We start from the raw sequence: 22335 nt of genomic DNA on the forward strand, positions 1-22335 counted from the left end.
CTTTGTAGGTGATTTGGATGGGGTTACTGCTCTACAAACCAAAGCAACACAGAAGTTATTGTGGGGATAGCGGGGAGAGACAGACTCAAAACTCCAGATTTGAACCAGCTAAAGGTTTGGAAGACCCAGGAGCGGTGACCCAGCTGAGCGAGGGCTCTGGATGCAGAGAGCACTAATATCCCCTGCTCTCCAGTGAGGCTCAAAGATATACAACATGCATTCCTTTTCCTAAGGGCTCCAAAATGTCTTAATGGCCAGAGAATTTACATCCTTTTTTTTTTTTTTGTGGAGCAGGAGGTCCTATTACCCACTGCAAGAAAGCTCAAGTGATGGTATATGTGAACACACTCAATGTATCCCCAGTGGGGCAATTTCTTGAATGTCCTTCTGTTCTGCGTGAGCATGGAGCATCGCTTGGGCGGCATGTCCATCTAAGCGCATTACAATAACCCCTGAGATTTCTTGATAAAAAGAAAGCTGCAGCACATTCCTATTACGCAAACAAGTTCAGAAAACACAGAGGGTTCATTTGAGAAGGCTCTCTATCTCCAAAGCTGCACATCAGGCAATTTAGGCAATCTAATAATTAAGAGTATTTTATTAACTGACCAAAGTGAGAGCAATAGAACTTGTTAATATTTAACTTACTGGGGCTCCCCAAACTGCTGTATATTTAGCATCTTTACTGACATTTTTATACCTCCCCCTTTATGGTGCATTGCTTTATTCTTAAGAGTCTGGTGTTCTTTGAACTTCCTTGGGGAGGGAAGCACGGGACACTGCTGAATGTGAACAAAGAGGGCAAGCTCTGCCCCAAGGTGTTACAATTCGGATGGGTTTCAAAGGCCTATGGGTGACTCAGTAACTCCCAACACTTTGATTAATGAAGTCGAGATCTCCAAGAAGCGCCTCGTAATCCAAACCAGGAAACTTTCCTCAAGTTTGTAAGAAGTTTTAAATCAATGGGCTGGTTTAAAGAGAGTTCAAAAGCCCTCCTCATTAACCTAATTCTTCTCAATAAAGGTCATGAAAGTTTTGACATTAACTGCAGAGTAACCCAGCCAAACCGCTAGTTGCTCTTACCTGGTCTTTCAACCCCATTATAACTTCTGCAAGTTCTTGATTTGCTGGCTCCAGGTAAAGATTGGTAATAGTAAACCCAATTTTTTTTTTTTTTAATCAAATGACATGTTTGGTTTTGGAGGCATTTCCCTTTTCCTCCCCTCATTTCATGCAATGAACACACCCACAAAGAACAAAAAAGCAACTAATGTTTACAAGAAGTGCAGAAAAGGCCTTCTGCATTTCCTTGTGCTACAACAATATGAATTTCAATTGAGGGGAAACATCTCTCCCTGCATTTCTGTGCACTCACAACCAACTGAATCTATTTCTGCCCACTACAGAACCGTATTGGCACTGGTCAATGGAGCAGTCCGGGTCAAGAGACCTCATCCCAGCCCCATCCCAGGACAAGGCTGGATGTCAGCACGCTCAAGCGCTCTGCCAAGAGTTTTCTTGTCCTCTCCGGCTGAAGGGCGCTGCACGCTCTGTTCCAGCCCTCAGCCTGGGCTCTCAGGTTTTTAAAGGATTTTAAAGCTTTGTGATAAGGAGGAAGCTTGGTTTCTGGTTTGAACGCTCAAAAGCAGTAGGAACAGTTGCAAAGTTACACATACCTGCTGGTATGTATGTTTCCATGTATATATGTAAATAAAAATGCAAATACACCTCCATACATCCCTTCCCAGAGCACAGACGCTTGCCTCCTACCCATGACATTTTTCCAAGCAGAGCGTTCTGTTTTCTCCTATAATCGTTACTTGCCTCCAAAATTTGTGCGCAATACCTTAGGTAGCAGAATAATTTATAAGTCCATGTAAAAGCAAAGCTGTGCAGCTGCTCAGAGTTTGCAAAACTATGAAACAGGAGGGATTTTAATGCAAAAAATACTGTCTCCACACAGATTAGTTTGCCCGGAATAGAATACATACACAGCGGCAAAGAACTGCACGCTCAGAGCTGCAGGAAGCAAAGCTTCAGTGCTGATAAAGGGAGCTGTCAGAAGTGTTGATACTAAAGCTTTTCTTTTTTTAAGTTAAAGAACATATGCCTTTGTGTATATTTTATTTTTCATTAATTAACTCTCCGTTCCACGCACCACCCAAACACGTCTTGGACTTTAGAAGGCATTCTAACAAAAGTTTTTTTGTTTTCTTTTTGTCTCTACGTGTTATGACATTTCAAGGGTTGTAGCTGGCACTCATGTTTATAAAGCGGGGGAATTCCACGCATGGCGATAGAATAGATATTTTAACAATATGTTACAAATATTGTCAATTCGATATTTTTTCCCTTGCGTTTTCAAACACATCATAAATCTAGACTGGGTTTCTGTGTATGAACCCTGCTTACCACTGGGCTGGAGACTCTTGGCATGAACGCAAAGAGGGTTTTTTATAAATAAAACTTAGTAAAATCACTATGCACTCCATTAATTCAGGAACACTCCGCCTCAGCTTCAAAGGGGATCTTTACAGTAAAGATGGTGTTTTTGCTGCTTTAATGATTTGCTACTTGTACTTGTCATAACTACATGAACCAAATATGCAATAGCAGGGAGCAGCGGTTTAGGGAAATGCACAGTTCCGTCTCCCATCCAGCTCCGCTTCAGTTCAATTTAATAGATTTGAGGCTTTATATAGAAAAGCTACTTCATAAATCTAACACTTGAGGCCTTTGTATAATGCCAGTTAATGAAAGAAAGCTACACGCATGCCTCGGGTATGTACATACCTCGTGTACGACATCCAACCTCAAGAATAACCAGCGACCCATGAAGCGCTCAGCATCCGAGCCAAAGGAGGGCCGAGAGAGGTAAAACGATACGCACTTCATCTAAATAGTATATACTACGAGATAAGTGGCCTACTAAGACTTTCCACACTATTACTTACTTAATCCTTTTACAGAACATGAAGGCTCCCAATTTTTATGCCATGTTTTATCCCAGCTTGTCCCTTACCCCACCTCCCTGCCATACATTTCTATTTATTCCTCCCTGCTTCGGGGGGAGACGGGGGGACACGACACATTTTCTGGGGTTAAGGCACAGAGCTGGGAGAAGCAGTACATCTGGACCCAATTCCTGGACACACCTGTAGACGCGCTGGTACCTTAAGCACATTTCTTGAGCCTCAGTTTTCCTAAATTGCATAAATGGGATAAACAATCCTCACTCTCTTTTATGTTTGGACTACTTCTGAATATTTTAAGGAACACTCCTACTCAGCAAATACTCACACAGCACTTCAGAGAAATACATTTGGGATGAATTTTTGACCAAAACCCAAAAGTGTTATCATAAAGTCAATAAAAATAAATCTGTTTTTATTCATCTGTTTGGAGTTTTCTTCAAAACAGAGTAAAAAGTCATTGCCTGCACTGTGAGGTTTATTTAGCGTGAACGAGTAGGTGGAAGTTGAGTTCTCTGTGCAATGCTGTGCTAAGGGGACACCCACCCCGCAGGAAGGCCCAGGTGCCCACAGGAGAATTTGGAGGGACAGGTCTTTGTCAGCCCCAGGCTGGAGCCCTCCGCTGGGAGAGCAGAGCCACGTTTTCTCCTTCTCCGAAGGTCTGTGTCTTCAAGCAGAGTGTCGCAAGCAGAGCAACTTGTGCTCCTGAGTACCTCAAAATACCAGATAGACGTCAATGATTTAATCTAACTCAGGTCTACCAGTGGCCATATTGTCTTTTTACTCTGGCCCATCTTTGCGTGCCTTCTGGGTTCGGGGATGGAGAAGCTGAAACACACCAGCGACAATTTTGGGCAAAGTCCCATTCCAGCAGAGCCAAACTTGCAGCCTGACCCACAGCTCTCCTTTAGCCACACATGCACCTATTTCTTCTTTAATCCCTCAGTTTGCATTGCTCCCTTTCCCTCCTTTCTCTTCCCAAATACTCATCTCACTCCCTCTGCTCCCATTTCGTGCTGGATTCCCTTGCAGTACCCCAGAACGGCCTCTTGCCGCTCCCTCAGACCACTCGTTTCTTCTAAACCAAAGCTGTTGCAGAACATTTTCCCTGCACTGAATTGTGAGAAGAGAGGGAAACAGCAGAAAGGAACTCGGGGGAGGGCTACAAGTGAGCCGGGTCTTCTCCAGATTTTCTTTGCCGACTTTCCTTAGCTCCCTTGCCACAAAGGGGAGGTTGCTGCAAGACAGCAAAGGCATGCAATGCATAAAATATATTAAGTGTATAAAATGCTTCACATAGGCAGTCAGCCCTCCTCCAAAAGGAAATACGAGTCACCCTGGGGCTCTGTTCAAAGAGCGCCTAAGGAACAAGGCAAAAATAATGTGCAGCTACACACTATAGCCAACAACATCGCCTGGTGCCCGTGATTTGGGCACAGCAACTCATCAGTCTTACACTCTGTTCAGTTACATCTTCCTAAAGCTGCACTGCTCTACCCAACTCATCCTCGAGATGAGGCCTGCACCCCTGTTTCACGTACGTCTCTGCTTGCTGGGAGAGATCAAGACCGATTCTATTCGTTTCAGCCAACCCTGGAAACCAACAGGTTGCGATAGCTGGAATTACCGAGGTCTTGGTCTTCAGAGGGATTTCAGCACGCTCTGAGTTCAAGGAGCTCAGCTGCCTCTACCAGATGTGGTCACAAGTTGTACTTAAACCCCTTTACAAAAACTGTTTACTACGTATTACAAAGAAAATCCCAAACCTTCTTAGAAGAAGCCTTTTCCTTTGCCACGTCAGCCTGGTATTTAAATGTGCTGGCATCACAGCTAGGCAGCTAATTCATATCTGGTTTGTGCAGTCCTCTTATCAATATGTCTAGGCACAGGAGAATTTTTTATTTATTTATTTAAAACTGAGCCCCACATTGTCTTTCCTGGGCTCTTTTCCATTCAGCATGTACCACACCCTCCTCATCACCTTTCCTTACCCCAGCAAGGCATCACAAACTGGAGCTGAGGCTCTCAAGGTGATGCCCGAGCCCATGTTTTCACTCCCAAGTTGTTCTGCTTCCTTACTACATTTTTCCCCAATAGGATTAGTTCCCAGGAAGATATAGGGACACATTCAGAAATACCGATATACCTGAAGACCCAAACACTTGTACAGCAATTCCTAGCAGGCACTTGAGCAAGCTAGGCACTTCATTTACAAGTCTATACACAGTTCTACAAACCAATCTTCCTAATATTACTCCAGCTTCCAACTCTATAAAAGAATAAAGAATATTTCAAAAGAACAAAAGCATCCCTCCTCCACCCTTTAGATTGTGTGAACTTTCAAAATTAAAAAAAAAAAATCTAATTTTGAGCCCTTTTATGTGTTCTAATCCTCTCTCACTCTTTTTTTTTTTTAATTTTGAACACAGCTGTCTGTTGTACTTTCTCAAATGATGCCAGATGCTGGGTTCATCAACCAAACGCATGAAAACAATGGTTTGAAAGCAATTAGAAGCACCGAGGCTGCACCGAGGCTCATATTAAAATGTGATAACACTGTTCTAGTGGGAATTGCAACGCTGCTGCATTTCTGACATTTCTGTGCTGCCAGACAGACAGGATGTGCTGGAAGTGGGCCCTGATCGAGGAGGTAACATACTGGAATTTATTCCTGGAGTAAATGAAGGATTAGCTGAGTTGGAACACTCGCAGGGATTTTTATTACAGCCCCAGCTCCCATCTTGTTTGAACACTGGCAGATCCTTCTGTCTGTGCTCAGGTATTACAACCATTATTTAAGGAAAAAGGACAAACCTTTAAGGAAAAAGAATGAACCCACAGAACCACACGCTGTGGCTGTACCCAATGCTCCAAACCGAGAATCAGAGCTGAGCTCCACCAATCTGACACAGAGTCAAAGGAGCTCCAGGTCAGCTTTCAGCGAATACATATCCATCAATTGCCCCGAATATGCAGAAGTACCCACTGACACGGCTTGTGACCTGCAGGCACCCTGGAAAGTTTAAATCATCACCCACATTATTGCGGAAATAAAGATCAAAGTCACAATCAGAATCTCCCAGCTTGTTAACAGACATAACAAGAGATGGTCACGGTCCTGAAAAATTTACAGCCTGACCATTTGTCTACACCTGGAGGTTGATTCAGTTTCAAGTTTGGGTTAACATGAAGCAATGAGACCGGAGGAAACCTGCTGAAGGTTACCCAACAGTCTTTGCTCCCAAGTCAATGGCCCATGGGAATATACTGCCCTTTCTGAACTTTAAGCCTTTTCTGGGGACAGAAGTTTTGCAGAGAAATTTCCTGTGCTTGTCCAAGACAATACATTTGTGTCAGCACCGCAGTTTTGTATTACTCTCTCTCAAGGGTGAGGAGAAATGGACTTCTGCTCAGAAAGAATACTAACCCCAACCCCTGCTATCTCCCTCACTATAGCTTTGCCCCTTTCCGCCCCTAAGAACTGCCACACACAGCTTTATATTCGGTTTAACCTTTGCTCCGTGTTGACTTTGCATAGAAAACACCGAACACGTCCAGCCCTTCCCAGTTCCCCAAGCTCCTAACAGTGAGAACTCACCCCTCCATCCCCTGGCTCGTACTCACCTCGGGGCAGAAATTCCAAGCGGTACCTGAAAGACCAGAAAAAAAAAAAAAAGATAGATATAAGCATACATTATTTTCTTAATTATTTGTTCCAGCCTGATGAATAAGTGACAGATGGGAGAATTACGCCAGAAACGCTGCCAGGAACTCAGCGAATGGTCACCACACATTTTGTGCAAGAACCTCCAAGAGGGACTGCGAGTCCTACAGATGCTATCTGGCCCCTGCAACATCCTCTGCTACCCAGGGAACCTCCTTCACCTCTCCTCCTCTTGAAAAGCTTCAAAGGTTCCCAACTTCCTTCCAGTAGAACAGGTCTCTTTCTCCAAACACAAAGGTTTACACGACCTTTTGCTTTGCAGCCTTAATTAAAGGCCTCTGAAGGTCCCTTCCAACCCAAACTATTCCATGATTCTATTCTGTGACTCTTTTCTTAACCTCATCTCACCCCTTCCCTTACAGCAGTGCAGAGGGCAGCATGCACGCTGCCCAGTCCCGGCCATGCCAAAAAAATTCCTTCGTGATTTCTTCGTCTCTCACACTTTGAGCGCGTCTTGGGTTGACATCGGAGTCATTTTAATAAGGGAGCAGCACTGGCAAGTTTTGGAAACCGATCAAGGATTGGGGATAAACCACAAAGTGACCCATTCACAGGCAGATGTGTAACAAAGGGTTGGTCTATAGGCATTAGTGGCAAGAATCCAGTATGTAAAAATCCAATCAATTTGTTTCCTCATTAAAAGCTTTCATGAAGAAAATGATTTAACACAAACATTCAAGCTACTGACACAGATTAATTAGAAAACAACAACAGAATTCTGATTAAGGGCATAATATTTATTTGACTTGTTTGCTTTGGACACAAAAAAAATAAAAAATGTGCACAGACAGAAGAAACTTTCCTGGGAGAATGGGCCCAGTGATAAATAACAGCTGTATTATATTGGAAAGAGCCACACCACTGTGCTTTGTAGTGAGAGAGGGCTGCAAATTTCTCTGGGCCTTTGGATGCTCTTGGCAGTGGTCCCCCATTTTCACAACAAGCTCTTTCCTATCCACCCTATGGCAGCTCCACCTTATCTCTCAAACCCAGAGAAGTGACACCACCTGCCCGAGGTCAGGGGAACAGTAACAGCAGCTCCATCCTTTTGTTTCCGATCAGCATTAACAGTTATTCAACATTTGCTTTGAGAATTCAAACACTGTTCAACGTTCGATTTGAGAAACCTCTCCTCCCCGGGCTCAGCCTCTGCTCTGTGAGAGGTACCTGTGTTCCCCCGACCCCCCAAGTCCAGCACCCCCGAGAGTTGAAATACTTTTGTCTCCTGAACAGACAACGACCGCGAGACAAGGACAGCAAAATCACTTCTTGTTTTGTGAACTTTTGTCTCTTGTGCTTGAGAGACTGTCCTAATCTCCCCTGAACATGTTTTAGTGATAACATTTACTGCACTAGGACCAAAATGATTTTCTGTCACTTCTAATTCCAGTTCAATAAAAGTATAAGAGCTTTGTTTCTAACCTCTGTCATTTTTAATACAGTAAAAAGGTTTAAAAAAAATGTAAAATTGAGTTCCATTTCCTACTGGACCAGCAAGCCCATGTTAGCTTCACTCTGATCAAATTTAAGGGGGGGGAAATACCAAAAAGATTCTTTGCTTTTTCTTTAAGCATAAGGAAACAGTCAAAAATTCTAATCTCATCAGATCAGGATGTGTCTTTAATCTCATGCTTTGATCATTTTCACTCTGGAAAGGCTTAAGCAGAGAATGAAAGTTAGTTTAAAATCTAATCGGGAGTGGGGGGAAGATGGTCTTGTTCTTATGGAAGATGAAAGAGTAATGATCTAATTCCTTCATCTGCCACTGACTGCATGAAAATCTTGAATAAATTACTTATCTTGAGAGCTTAAAAGGCACCCACATACGATGCCACACATTATTTTCACACAGTATTTTCAGTATGTTCACTTAAAGGATTTCTTTCTTTCCCCCTGATGTTTTGTACATGTCTAAGAGGGCAGGGGAAGGACGACTTTCAGCGTCTGTGTTTTCCCCCACCCCTTCCTGCAAGTAACTGCAGCCTTAGTTCATCAGTGAGTTACATTTTCACAATTTTCAGAGGTGGCCAGAATTGGGGTTTTTTTATTATTTTGTTCCTGCATTACCCAAGAAATGCAATTATTTGGGCAAAACACCCATTTTTGCTGCAACAACCTAGGTAGCAAATAGGGTTAGTTCAAAAATATCTGTAGCCCTAAGTCACGTGCATGCTTGTAGACTCAGAACAAAGCATGTTTCTGTGCAGCAGGGGAGGAGGAACTCAGGTAGCAGAAGCTCAGGGTAGTCATCTTGGGCCACTCTCCAAAATACAGAGCTTGAGGCCAATTCTGATTTTTGTTCCCAATTAAGACAGTACTAACTGACAGCGCATTACGCCTTTAACATGCCTGACCTGTAGTTACACAACGTTTCGTTCTTTAGCTTTGCAGGAGGTTTACCCTGAAAGATATACTCCAATAATTTCTCTCAGCAAATAATTAAAAAAAAAAAAAAACAGAAAATTGCTCCATCCACATCCCGCCTTGAGCCAGCCAGTATGAGTTAGAAACTGGAGGCCTCATCTTTATTCAGCTGCATCTTTATTTTGGAGGTTAATTGCCTTGGGATCAGTTTGACATTTTCATCTTTAATAAACAATTTTTAGGTCTCCCAAACACCAAAAGTAAAAGCTTCTCATTCATTTTCTTAACCAGAAGGTTTGGGAATAGGCGGTATCTTTGGACACCTCTTTTAAGCACTTGCTTATAAGAGCTCCTGTCCACCAGCTGTGGGTGGAATCCCCCAAGAAGAGAACCAGTTAAGGCAAAGCATAGCAGAGTTTTCAGCCAAGTAGGAAGGTCTAATCTACATCAGTCCTTAAGAAAGTGGAGGGAGATGGGGAAAACTCTTGTCAAATGATTAACTAGCTTCAGCAAAACGACCTCACAAAGGAATCTATTGAGAATTTTGATGCAATATGTAAAGCAAGGGACTAACCCAGAAATATCTGATTTCCATTACAAAGCCTAAGAATGAGTGTTGCACTGCCAATAGTTTAACAAAAGACATCCTATAAGTATTTCCCCTGCATGGTTCAGCAACGAACCACCCACCTCTCTCACCTCATCGGTGCATATTTCGGGCTAGACAGGAAGAAGCCACAGATTTGTTCTGTTCAAAACACAAACTGTTTCTCATGCTTGTATAGCCTTTGAGGTTACACACTCAACAAGCAAACATCAGAGGGGCTCGCTTTTCTGGAAATGTTTATGTTCTTTGCTCCTGAAAAACATACAGATCCCAGTTCTAATTCATCAGCCTCCTAGTAGCAGTGTCTCCAACTGAGCCCAATCAAAATTGCAACTCAACTGTGTAAATAGACCTCAGAGGGTGAATTCCCATGAGAAAAAGTAGAAGAAAATGCTGTTCATAAAATGGTTTGTGTTGGAAGGGACCTTGAAGATCATCTAGTTCCACACCCCTGTCCTGGGCAGGACCACCTCCCACCAGCCCAGGTTGCTCCAAGCCCCGTCCAACCTGGCCTTGAACACCTCCAGGGATGGGGCAGTCACAGCTTCTCGGGGCAACCTGCCCCAGGGGCTCACCACCCTCACAGTCAAGAATTCCTTCCTAATATCTAATCTCAATCTCCCCTCTTTCAGTTTAAAACCATCACTCCTCATCCCATCGCTCCCCTCCCTGATCAGGAGTCCCTCCTCAGCTCTCCTGGAGCCCCTTTAGGCACTGGAAGGGGCTCTAAGGCCTCCCCGGAGCCTTCTCCTCTCCAGGCTGTACAATCACAACTCTCTCATCCTGTCCACATAGAGACTGTTATCACTTTGGAAAGGGAAATTGAGTCACAGATCAGTCAGATTTGCCAGAAAAGTCTCCTTCGCAACAGGAACCCACTGTCCTTACAGTCTTGAGCCAGAACTAACATTTCTCTGTAAGGACCAGAGCATTCTGCTGTCTTCCACAGAGCCAGGACTTGGACTGCCAAAGGGAAAGATACTTCCAGGACACACCAGGACCTTGATCACTGATGTTATCCTTGCTTGTTTGTAACAGAAGAAAGATTAGTGCAACACCAAGAGCATCAGTTAGGCAGTTGTGAGGTTTGAAAATAAGTTCTCAAAGTCCTACCCTTCCTAGCTGTACTGGATGATGGAATCACCTTCAAGAGAGTAGAGTTTGCTTTTCATAGCTTTCACTCAAAAGCAGCCACCTGAGGACAGGAATGCTGCCAGGCCCGACCAAGCAGGACTCCATTCCTTACAGATGAAGAATGACTGGCAAAGAAGTTACTTCAACACTCCTATCGCCTCAGCAGCAGCATTTAAACCAAGGAAAACCATGAACATCCCTTTTTGTTCCAAAAGGAAGGGCAGATTAAGCCCTGGAATACACAAGGATGAAATTTCCCCACAGGTCAGTATTGTTCCTGCCACACTAGGTCTAGATTTACCTTTTGGTATGAGCGGAGAAGTCATGTTTTCTTGGAGCATCAAGATAATTTGGTTTTATTCCTACATTTCCGACCTCTACACAAAACTCAAGCAGTAGATCTACCCCAGGTCTCTAGTCCTCTGTTGCATGGGGAGGGTGGGGCGGTCACAAACCCCATCAATGTGCAGAAATCCAGTAAAATACAGAATTAGCACACCCAATCCTCCCATCCACAACTTGAGTTGGCCGACCAGCACCCACTGCTTCCAGCAAATCCCAGATCTGAAGGAGTCAAACCAGACCCATTTGGGGCTAGAGGCAAAAACTGCTGTCTGAAATCTTATGGTCTGTATTGCACAGGGGGTCAAACTTGATGGCTATAATGGTCTCTTTGCAGCTCTAAAGTCTATAAAAGTTTAAACCCCACTTTCCTCTCAGACTCAATTTCAGCAGGAACCATAAAATAAAGTCAGGTTTCAATCAAATTTCCTGTATTTTCCCATCCAATTAAGAACACTAATATCACCACAGATGTTATTAAATTAGATATTTCAAGACAGTCTAATTTGTTTGGTGCACAGTATTTGTTGGGGTTTTAATGTTTGCAAAAAAATATTTGAAAAAAAAATCAATGCTGTACAAGATTTCAAGCAGGAAAAAAAAAAAAGATGAAAATGGGATTGGGGAGCTCACCATTAGCAGAGTCAGTCACAAACCACTTCAAATGCATTTCTCGGTTAAATGTTACAGAAGCAGCAGCAGCTATGCAAAGACTCTGGTTACACAATTTCAATCATTTACAGTCCTCAGGTTTCAGATTAACAATGCATTCACAAGGAAATGGATGGGGAAACAGGGGTAATTTTATCAGCTGGAATGGAAAATGATGCAAATTACTGAAAGGAGTCTAACCCAGAAGGCACCAAACTGCATTACTGGCAGAGTGAATGGCCACAGTCACCCCAGGTATAAAAGCAGGTAGAATATGATAACAGCTGAATTGAATTTGTGCCCCTGCCACGCTGTATCTTAACACAGGAGAATTCCTTCCTCAGCGCTCCCCAAAAGGAGGAAGGAAAAAAAAAAAAAATCCCCTACCGAGATTACAGAATAAATTGGGAACATCCTAACAGAAACTTTACCAGACTTTAAAAAGAAATAATCACCACAGTCAGTATTAAACTTGACTGTTGAAAACTAAAGGAATGCCTGTGCTCACACACAGCCAGGCACAGATGTACTGGTGCAGGGTGGTGAGAGGCTTTAGATCTCCATTAACACCAGCTGGTGCAGCGCACACTCACGTGTCCCCAAACCAGTGCTCCCCCTGCACTGGGGAAGGATCATATCTCCCCTGCACAAAGGGGGAAAAAAAAAACAAAACAAAACAAAAAAACCCACACAACTTGAGGAGCTCATTTTTAGGCTAGAAAATGCAAATCCAAGAGCTGCTAAGTACTTCTGAAATGCCCGGGACTTGCTTTTATTTTTTTGCAGAACAAATCTGTATTTAATGGCCAAAGTAAGTGTGAATGAAATCCCGCTCAGCAAGATCGTTTCTTTGCTGAGCAAATAAATTTCAGCTCTCTGAAGAACATGAAGGAGGAGAACAGCACTTTGCCTAATTAAGGACAATGTGGTGGGGCTACAGTCCAGCCCCGGCGTTAATGTGCTGAGCTCAATTATCTGCCCATCAGGTCACATTCTTAAATTCCTTTTTATCTTGGTATCACACGTTATTCAGCATAATGAGTTTAATATTGTTAGGAATTACAGGCAGTGCATTTACACTAATGAAGCAAAATTACCCTGAAATTGCGTTTTCTTTCATTTCAATCTTAAAACTTTAAAATAAGGTTGAAAATTGAAGCAATAAGTGTAGTTAATACAGTTAGAAGTTTATTAAAACAGGCTGAACAGGCTGTTTTAGACAGAATTTTGGATATATTTCCATTAGCGAATGTTTTACAACCCTACTCTAATATCTTGCCACAGAAAGGATCAAGTGCAGCCTGATAATTAGGCAAAGTTTCTCTGTTGTTGAAGTTAGCTACAGTTCAGCTACAACTGTAAACCAGTGAAACCAGTAGCTCATGGTTTCTGGCAGCGTGCATGAACCACATGCTACAACAGCTTGCCGAGATTTGTAGCACAGCCTCAAGGCTGCCCGAATTGGAGGAGTCGCTGTGTTGTCTTTACCCTCACGCTTCCATTTGGGGTCAAACCATCCCGTTTCAGCTCCAGCAGCAAGTGCAGGATTTATTGAGGGTAACACTGTCAGGGCCAGATGTGGCAAAGCACCCAGCAGGGACCAGGCGAGGGCATTACCTAAGTTTGCTCCCCAAAACTAAGTATTTCTGCAGCTCAGATTGGAACAAAGGATGGAAACCCATACCCAGGCACCAGCAGCATCCCAGACCCCTCTGTATTCTGCACCTCTGCACTGAGGGTGAGCGATACCCAAGCTCAGAGGCTGTATTTATCTTTCGGAACCTCAATGTTACAAACGAAGCTGACAGCGGCACAGCCCAGGCTCTGGCTGAAAACGCAGGACAGCTATGGCATTTCGCAACAGAATGACATGTAAACCTCATCCCAGAGTTAAGTTAGAGACCAAAATTGCCCAGCCAGGCAGGGAGCGCACGTCTGCGTCACAGCCTGGGAAGCCACATGTGCTGTCAACCACAGCACTTTTGTGTTTGTAACACTGCCCACAGGTACCCGTGTGGCAGTATAGTGGCTGTGGAGGTCCGGGAAAGACCTTGGCTCCTGCAAGCGCTCGTTAGCAGGCCAGGACATCACCTGGAGATGTCCGATACGCGAGGAGTTTCATTGCAGAGTTAAAAGACCACATGCAGGGTTTTCCTCACCAATAGCGCAGTAGCAGCGTTGGGAATATTGCCATAAACTTTAAGGAGAATTAGACAACGAGGCAGTAAAGTGAGGCTTTGGGGCTTGTTATCCAGAGGTGAAGAGCCTGGTCCACGCTGGAGCTCCTGCTGCTGGTAGGAATGTCAAAAAAGTGTCCTGTGTATTACTTATGAGTAGCAGGATCGGGCCTCAGGTTCACGCCGGTGTTTTAGTCACAGTGGAGCAAATTAAAGGTAGAGTTTCAGTGTCTATTTTGGATTTCCTAGTGGGTGTACGCAAGAAACTCAACATTAATTAAGCCCCTTTCTCTTCATTTCTACTTTGATATACAACAGGTCTGCCTTGCTCTCCTTTTAGCACTATTACATTTCGCCTTGGGGAAAAAAAAAATACTAAGAATTTGTTTCCATCAGAGCAAACTTGCCTTCCAACAGGGAGTTTAAATGACTAGCTGACTCCAAGGAGGTGTAGGAACTATTTATCTCCATTTTTTTAAATAAATCCCATTCTCCCCACCTCACCCCCTGCCATTGTAACTGCTCTAGAAATGTCGAAATGCTGAGGTGAGGTCATTTAACAGCAAGAAGACTTTTTTTTTTGGTTACTGCTTTTGCCAAAGGACAAGAATGGGCTTGTGTTCCTGAGCGGAGTCATGTATCCGATTCATCCCAGGTGTCGGACATCTGCTGCTAGCTCTGCAGCCGGCTTTGTTAGGACACAAGAAACAGCAGCCACGTTCCCAAGGAACAACTTGAAACAAACCCTCAGCACCAACGGACCTAAAACAGAAGCAACTGACAATCTCTGGGGGCTTCTGGAAGACAAGTGAAGCTCTGCCCCAGCACCACATCCTCCGCCCAACCTGCCCCAAAGCAAAGCTGCTTTTTAAGCTGGTTTTATCCATTGCAAACACTTTGGTTTTCTCTTCAGGGCTAGAGCAGAGTCCTCAGCCTACGGTCAGGACACAGGTAACCGGTAACATGCTGCAAGATCCTCATCCCTCCCACAGATGCTTCCTGGGGACCAAACCTCTGGTTGCCTTCTGTGGCTTGTTTTCCTGGATGCCATGCAAAGCAATCAGGGAAAGCAATTAAAAATGAGATTATCAACAAAACCAGAGATGATTAGGAAAAAAATTGCCAGGCCAGGATTTACATGTATGATAGCAGAAAGTGGAATAGGATCTGAGTTAATAGGGAGGACAAAAAAAAAAAAAAAGAGAAAGAAAAGAGAACTGTTTCAACATTCAACACAACGGTGCACTTTAAATAACCAAATGAATTCTGAAAGTAAAACGGTACAGGGACTCATAACTCAGCCGTATGGTGACAGCCTCCCCACAGCCACCGCCTCCGACACGGCTCCTCGAGCAAAAGTACCCCAGACTGCCTCAGAAAAAATTATAACCTGCAAACACAATCCTCTCCCTACCTACCGCACTTCTTGCGGCGAGACGGGAACAATATATCCTCACAGGTAGCACATGGAGACATAAAGCCCAACCACTTGTTCACATTATAGTCATCAGCGAACCTCCTGGTGGGGGAACGTTATGAGGCCGTGGGGAGAGCAGCGATATAAAGACCTGACGGCCAAGTTACAGGAACAGTTATTGAGACTGGCTGAGGATAATCACACTAGATGGAAGCTCTTCCCTTCCAGAGACACGTGTGTCTCTCCCCAGTAGTTGAGCAGTTTACTTATGTCCATTATGAACCCAAATAATGAAACCCTACACGCTGTGTTGTGTTTGGCCCCGTAGAGGTGGAAGGCAGGGAGCGGGGCTGCTCGGGGGAGGCAGGCGCTTCCTGAAGACGACGGCTGATGATTTCCTGAACACCGGCCGCAGCAGCCACAGGAAGCTCCCCGAAGAGACAAATCCGCGCCTCATCCCCCAAGAGCAAGACCTGCTTAGATCCTTTCAAATAAAAAGATAGAGTCATCGTTACAGTAATCTCCCACCACAAATCATTGCATTAATGGCTCAGGTCAGAACAAGGACATCTGTGTACTCCGTTCTTCTCACCCTTTCAAATGCCACCGAGCAATAAAACACAAGAAGGAAATCAGCAGTACCCTGTAGTCTTTGCTCAAGGGTCTCACTTTCCCCTCCAGAAGTACCTGCAATTTATTTCAATAAGCAACAGGACTGAGGCCCACAGCTGAACCCGAGCGTCCGGGAGGGTTTGCATACCACCTCTCCTTCTGATGCAAAGGCTGCATCACCAAATCTCCTGCCTGCCCGCCCCCCCCCTTTTTTTTTTTAGATCACTTTGTTCTAAAAGCTTTATCCCAAATTGTATTCGTCAAGTTCTGTGTCACAGCATCAGTGTTTGCCCCAGGACCCTAAAGGCAGCTCCTTCTTGAGAGGGACATGGACCTGTTGGAGCGGCGCCAGAGTAGGCCATGAAGATGATCAGAGGGTTGGAGCACCTCTCCTAAGAAGACAGGCTGAGAGAATTGGGGTTGTTCAGCCTGGAGAAGAGAAGGCTCCAGGGACACCTTAAAGTGGCCTTACAAGAAAGCTGGAGAGGGACTTTTTACAAGGCCATGTAGAGATAGGACAAGGGGGAATAGCTTCAAACTGGAAGAGGGGAGATTTAGATTAGATATTAGGAAGGAATTCTTGACCGTGAGGGTGGTGAGCCCCTGGGGCAGGTTGCCCCGAGAAGCTGTGGCTGCCCCATCCCTGGAGGTGGTCAAGGCCAGGTTGGATGGGGCTTGGAGCAACCTGGGCTGGTGGGAGGTGTCCCTGCCCAGGGCAGGGGGTGGCACTGGATGGTCTTCAAGGTCCCTTCCAACCTAAACCATTCTATGATTCTAAGTCACCAAAACCACACACAGCCTCCGGGAAGCCAGAAGTCCACAGGACGATGGTCATAGCAACATCTTTACCTGCTGTTCAAGTGCCCTTCACAACCCTAACAGCACACGAAGACAGACCGCTTACTTCAGGAAGCAAGAACAATGCAGTATTTCCAAGTTTGCCAAGTGCCTCACACATTTATCAAGTTCCATGCTATTTTTAATTCATTAAAAACGGAGCTAGAGTTGCATTATATGAATATAGAGAGTTGTCACTTTTAAATTTGCATGCTCTCGGGACAGCTGAGAAAAGGCTTGACTTGATGCCTGAATACTTCAGGTTCAGAATTCTGCTTACTTAACTCTTTCCATCCAAAATCAATACCTGCCAGTGAGTGGGAATTTTTCAGAGAAACCACACCAATCTGTTACTAACATGCAATCAGCCCCATTCTTCTGCAGTATTACAGGACACTGCTACACACACACACCCCTTTCTTCCATTAGATATGCTACAGCCCCATTTTCCAAAAGGCTTCCATCTTCTGCATTCAGCTTGCTTCAATTATTCAGGGCAACCCAGGCTGATAATTACACAGTCCCGTGTTGCTGAGTAAAACTGATGCTTAATTAGCCAGCAGGAAAGATCGATTAAGATACAGCAGGGCATCTTGCAAAGTTCTTCAGTGGGACTGCAGGGAATAGAGTCTGGCTGTGCCCTTACGAAGGATAAAATTCTCCGCTTCTCAGGGACTCGACAGCAGTTTTATTTAAACTGGATGCTTAGATCAGTCAGCCACCCCGAGTTTTATTGTCAGGTCTTAACTTCAAGTGACACAACTCATATCTTATAACTAGAGCATTAACAGCAAGCTCTGGATCACGTATCTAGCCAAAAATATAATGCAGCTGAGGCTGAGAGTTTTATTTAAACTGAAAACAAGTTGCTGGAGGCTTATGTGCCTTGATTTTCACCTAGCACAATAGAACAAACTTTGTTCACTTGGCTCACTTGTCCAAATGATGCAGCTCATGTTCTCATGCAGGACTTCAACAGTCTCCAGGACATGAGATTTTGGAGTCCAGTTGAGACCTGCATCTTAACTCAGGAAGTCGTCTTCATCGCTTTTTACTGTATCAAAGTCCAGGCAGTGCATATTTGAGTTCAGGAGTCACTTGTGAAATAGACACTTTCAGCAGCATCAGTCTTTGCTCACTGTATTGATTTACTCACATGCACAAGTACCAAAGTGGTGGACTTTTTCCACAAAATCCTCCCTAGCACAAGGGAGAAGGAAGAACGGGACAGGATCAGAGACCCGTACACAAACAGCTGTACAGACACAGCCCAAGGCATATTTTTTTTTTTTACCTTGAAAGACAAACCAAATTCCAAACACAGATAATGACAACTTTGCAGACAACCATTTAACTGGTGAAACAGGAGAGTGTACAAACCAGTGTGTGGTCTGCTCTCACATTGTACCCAACCCTGAACATCCATTAACTTTCAAAGCACGGTCCAGCTAGTCGAGTACAGCGTGTGGTACCCCAAGGCACAAGACTATTCTGAAGCATTTTCATTAGAGAGTAACGCAGGCAGCACAAACCTGGCTTTGACTTGCTGGAAGCCAAAGAGAATTGCATCCCTCTGCTCCCTTGCTTTCGCACTCAAGTTTTCATTCTGCAGTCCATCCGCCAGGTAAAATTCAGCATCTGGGAAAGAGAGAATTACAGGTTAAAACTAACCTGTTCTTGGCTAAGAAACCCCAACCTTGCTGTGCACTGGGAAGCCCTCGAAGCACCGTACCAAGCAGCCTGATCTAGAGACAGTCAGTCTGAAAACTTCCTTTGGAGAAGTTAAAACATTGAACTGATTGCAGAGAGATCTAAATATTGCATGCGATTACGGAGCTTCTCTCTAGTTGCAATAGTATAAGGCAAATAAGCAACTGCAAAGAAACCACCAAGCAGAAAGAAGAGGAAGGTGAAACAGGGATAAGTCTATTGGATTAAAGTGCAATTCCACCCGCCTCTTTGCTGCCCCAAACCCTAAAAATCTGCTGCTGTGAAAGTCTTCTGGCATTAAGTAAGGACACAGAAGAAATGGTTATCCCATTCAGAGGGGGATCCAAAGCACTTTGAAAAACGCCGGTGCAAGATATCCACTGACAATTCAAGGAAACCTTAACCTGTGGTTTTCACAAGGATGATCTTTGTGAAGGACAAGCGCCGAACAACAGGTTGGTTGTGCACCAGCCTACGTGCACTTGTATCACCACATGGGTTCTCCCACAAGGTTATTGCTGAAATACTACACCCTGTGCTTGCTCAACAGAGACAGCTAAACAAAAGTAAATATGGTATTCTCTCACCTGGGAGCCACATCTACATGCAGAAATTTAACCTGAACTGGAAGATAAAAGGATTAAGTGCCTTCTATTTGCATAAATATTTATGTTCTTTACAGAAACTTAAAAAAAATCTCATGGAAAACAGAACAGTTCCAATCACACCTACTCTGTATAGGAGAATATCACCTTTGTACTTCAGCAGCATTACTGCTAGTTTCCCCTAGCAGAGAAGAGATTGGCTTCAAAGCTTTGGTGGTGTGCATCCACAGGCCTCTCCAACCTTTAACTCACACCCCATGCTGTGACACTAATGTCAGTTTAATATCCCGCTTGCAAGACTTTCAAGCTCCTTATGCTTCAGCTGCCGGTACAACAGCCAGCACTGTTTAACACACCCCGGGAATCCGCACAGCTCCTTGAAAACAGCTCCTCCACCTGCAAGCACATCTCAAGATCAAAATGCCACAAGAGAAATTAATACCCTTTTCTGTTCAAGTCATGAGCCCTCATTTCTTCTTGTTGCCTGCTCATGAAACACTCAAGAAAAGCTTAGAGCTTAAGGGGGGAAGGACAAAAAAAAAAAAACCAACCAAAAAAAGCTCTTTAAAGGGAAGAGCATAAGGAAGGACATGGCGGGGGGGACACAAAGCTGATGCTTGGGCACCCCCCAGAAACAGGATCCTCTTTCTACCTCCTCTCCAGCGACAGAGGGGCTGCACCATGGAGACCCAACACTGCCCACAGCAGCCTGAGAAGAAGGAATGAATCCAGATCCACTTGTCTCCATAACAGTCCAGTTCTCCTTTCTGGGTTTATTCAGCTGAAAGTACCAGTTTCAGTGGGAGCACCCGCTAATAAGTGCATTTCAGCCAAAGACAGACTCCTCCAGGTCCTCATTAGCTTCTTCCTCTGCCTCCCTTCCTTTCCTCCTACCAGGAGGGCATCTGACCCACAAGAACCTGGTCAGATCCAGCTGTGCCTCCTACCTGCAGCCACCACTTCACAGCTGAGACCCTGAGCTAAAGCCCGAGGACAGCACTGGGACAGCCGAGCATCCCAGCACAGCCCCTGCGACATGGGGGTGCACAGTCACCACATCTCAGCAGACGGGGCAGTAACCCCAATTCGCAGCGCCACTAATTCACAGCATCACTCTCAAACCCACACCCACATCCAGCAGAGGTTTTGGGAGCTCCAGGAGCGCAGAGGTGTCAGGCCAAAATGCCTATTAATATCAATTCACTGCTAGTAATTTAGCCCTAGGCGGCCCGTCTGGGATAGCGCAAAGGCTTTGCCAGCGCAGCTGAGAGAAGCTTTTTAAATCCCAGACCAATCCTGTAATCCTTAAACTAAGTTTCATTTTGAGTACATCTCTATGCAGGTTTAATTGTACATCCAAGATACAGTACCAGCTTATGACAAGCCTAACGACACTGAGGCTTACACCGCTTACAAATTACACAGAAAGTACCCAAGTACATATATCTAAGCACAAAGGATATATCTTGCTCTGAGGAGCTTACTGCTTAAGAACAGATGAGGCTAAGGGGACAATTTATTATATACAAACCAGCATAAAAACAGCACAGTAGAAACGGGTCAGCAAGAGAAACCGCACACAGGCTGTATTTCCACAGTGAAAGGAGCAGCAAGAAAAACAAACTGCTCCCAGAACTTGTGCAAATATCAGCTGGATCCCTCTGTCATTTTTAAGCGCAGATTAGCTCCATGAGTACACGATTAGCTCTAATACGGTATTTACTTACTGGGATGTCAGCACACATCAGCTGCTGGATAAGTTATAGTAGAACTAGGGTCACTTCTGCAAACCAGGCAGAGCCCCTTTCAGAGCCAACCACTATGTTTATAGCACCAGGAAATGAAAAAGAAAGCCTAACCATAAACTCTCAAAGTGGATCAGGAAGAGCAATATGTAAGCAGCTCTAGAGTAAATCACCCTAATGTTAGTTTTACTGCTTGTCGGTAACATTATATTCTTGATGTTTATAGATTGCTCTCTGCGATCCACTCTGAAAGTTTACAGGACTCTCCTTTTCATTTCCTGCGGCTAAAAAGGTAAGAGGGAAAAAAAAATAGTTGAGATTTCATCAAGTGTTTCAGGGGAGTTTCTAGAGGCAATTGCAGTTATCCACTTTAATCCTGCAGGAGATGCACAGCATCATAAGAATTATGTCACGACCACTGAAGTCCAGGTAGTAAATAACCTTTTAATGGCAGCACTAAATTCTAGGAGTTAATCAGCACTCAATGAGCAGAGCTGAAAGGCATTAAGGTGCCACGTGTATTCTCTCCATGCACATGCACACATTCACTTTTTTTTTCTCTTTTCTACTCCTCTGCTATCCAAAGGCCACCAACAGAAATCCCACACACCACGCGCAGAGGAATGAGCCCCACAGAATCACCACATTTTAGCTATGCAAGATAATGCCGAGCCAACCAGTCTGCTCCAACACTTATTTGATGCTTCATACAATCCCTCCTGCAGTTTATCACCTCAGCTGGCTGGGAAAAACTAGCTTTAGAAAAAAAAAAGTTTAGGACACCTATCAACACAGAGTGCAGATACCTTGAGCTTCCCTGAGACTGCATTAATATTTCCAGGATGCGTCCCAAGACAGCCAGAGATTTGGAAGGCTGCTTGTATCATCCCCTGTCCCACTTGTCAAAATAAAAGCCATGAACTATCGCACACAGGATTCCTCGACTTTTCTGCAAGCTCAAGAAAGGATGGTTTAATTGTGAAACAACATTTTTCAGATGAGCCTTCCGGCTTTGGCGGGGCTGAGTCAGAGAAAACCTTGAGAACTGAAGCAATCTTCATCCATCCTCCTGCAATGGGCCCAACGGGACATTCTCCCCTTCGCCATGGAAAATGGGGGAACTGAGAACAGCTTCCCAAATTTTCAGCTTCCAAATCTCAACCTAGAATTCCCTGATATTTAAATTCCGGAGCTACTCATGATGCTACATCAATGCTGACTGTGGCTTATTAGCCCTCACAAAACCGAGCATTTTATCGTTTATTTTTAAAACAGCACCGAGGCTGCTTGCCTTGCAATTAGCAGCTAACGGCTTTGTTAAGCTGTGCAGGTGCAGTCACAGCCTCCCACAGCAGCACCTGCTCCATCCCTCCTGTTGCCCAAACTCCAGCAAGAAAATGGGTTTCCAGCCCCCCCCCCCCCCCCCCCACCCCCCCCC

At 44.5% G+C, this 22335-nt stretch overlaps 1 protein-coding gene across 1 annotated transcript in view; it reads right to left on the bottom strand.

The window, feature by feature from the left end:
- SKAP1 (src kinase associated phosphoprotein 1) overlaps window positions 1-22335 on the bottom strand; it is a 161247-nt gene that overhangs the window by 136460 nt on the left and 2452 nt on the right. Inside the window, exons 2-3 of the mRNA XM_009892211.1 lie at window positions 18370-18475; window positions 9635-9644 (exon numbers count right to left, since the gene is read on the bottom strand). Coding sequence (XP_009890513.1) covers window positions 9635-9644; window positions 18370-18475 — 116 coding nt within the window. The remainder of the gene's footprint in view (window positions 1-9634; window positions 9645-18369; window positions 18476-22335) is intronic.

Source organism: Charadrius vociferus, unplaced genomic scaffold (assembly GCF_000708025.1).
Source record: "Charadrius vociferus isolate BGI_N301 unplaced genomic scaffold, ASM70802v2 scaffold509, whole genome shotgun sequence".
Lineage (NCBI taxonomy): Eukaryota > Metazoa > Chordata > Aves > Charadriiformes > Charadriidae > Charadrius > Charadrius vociferus.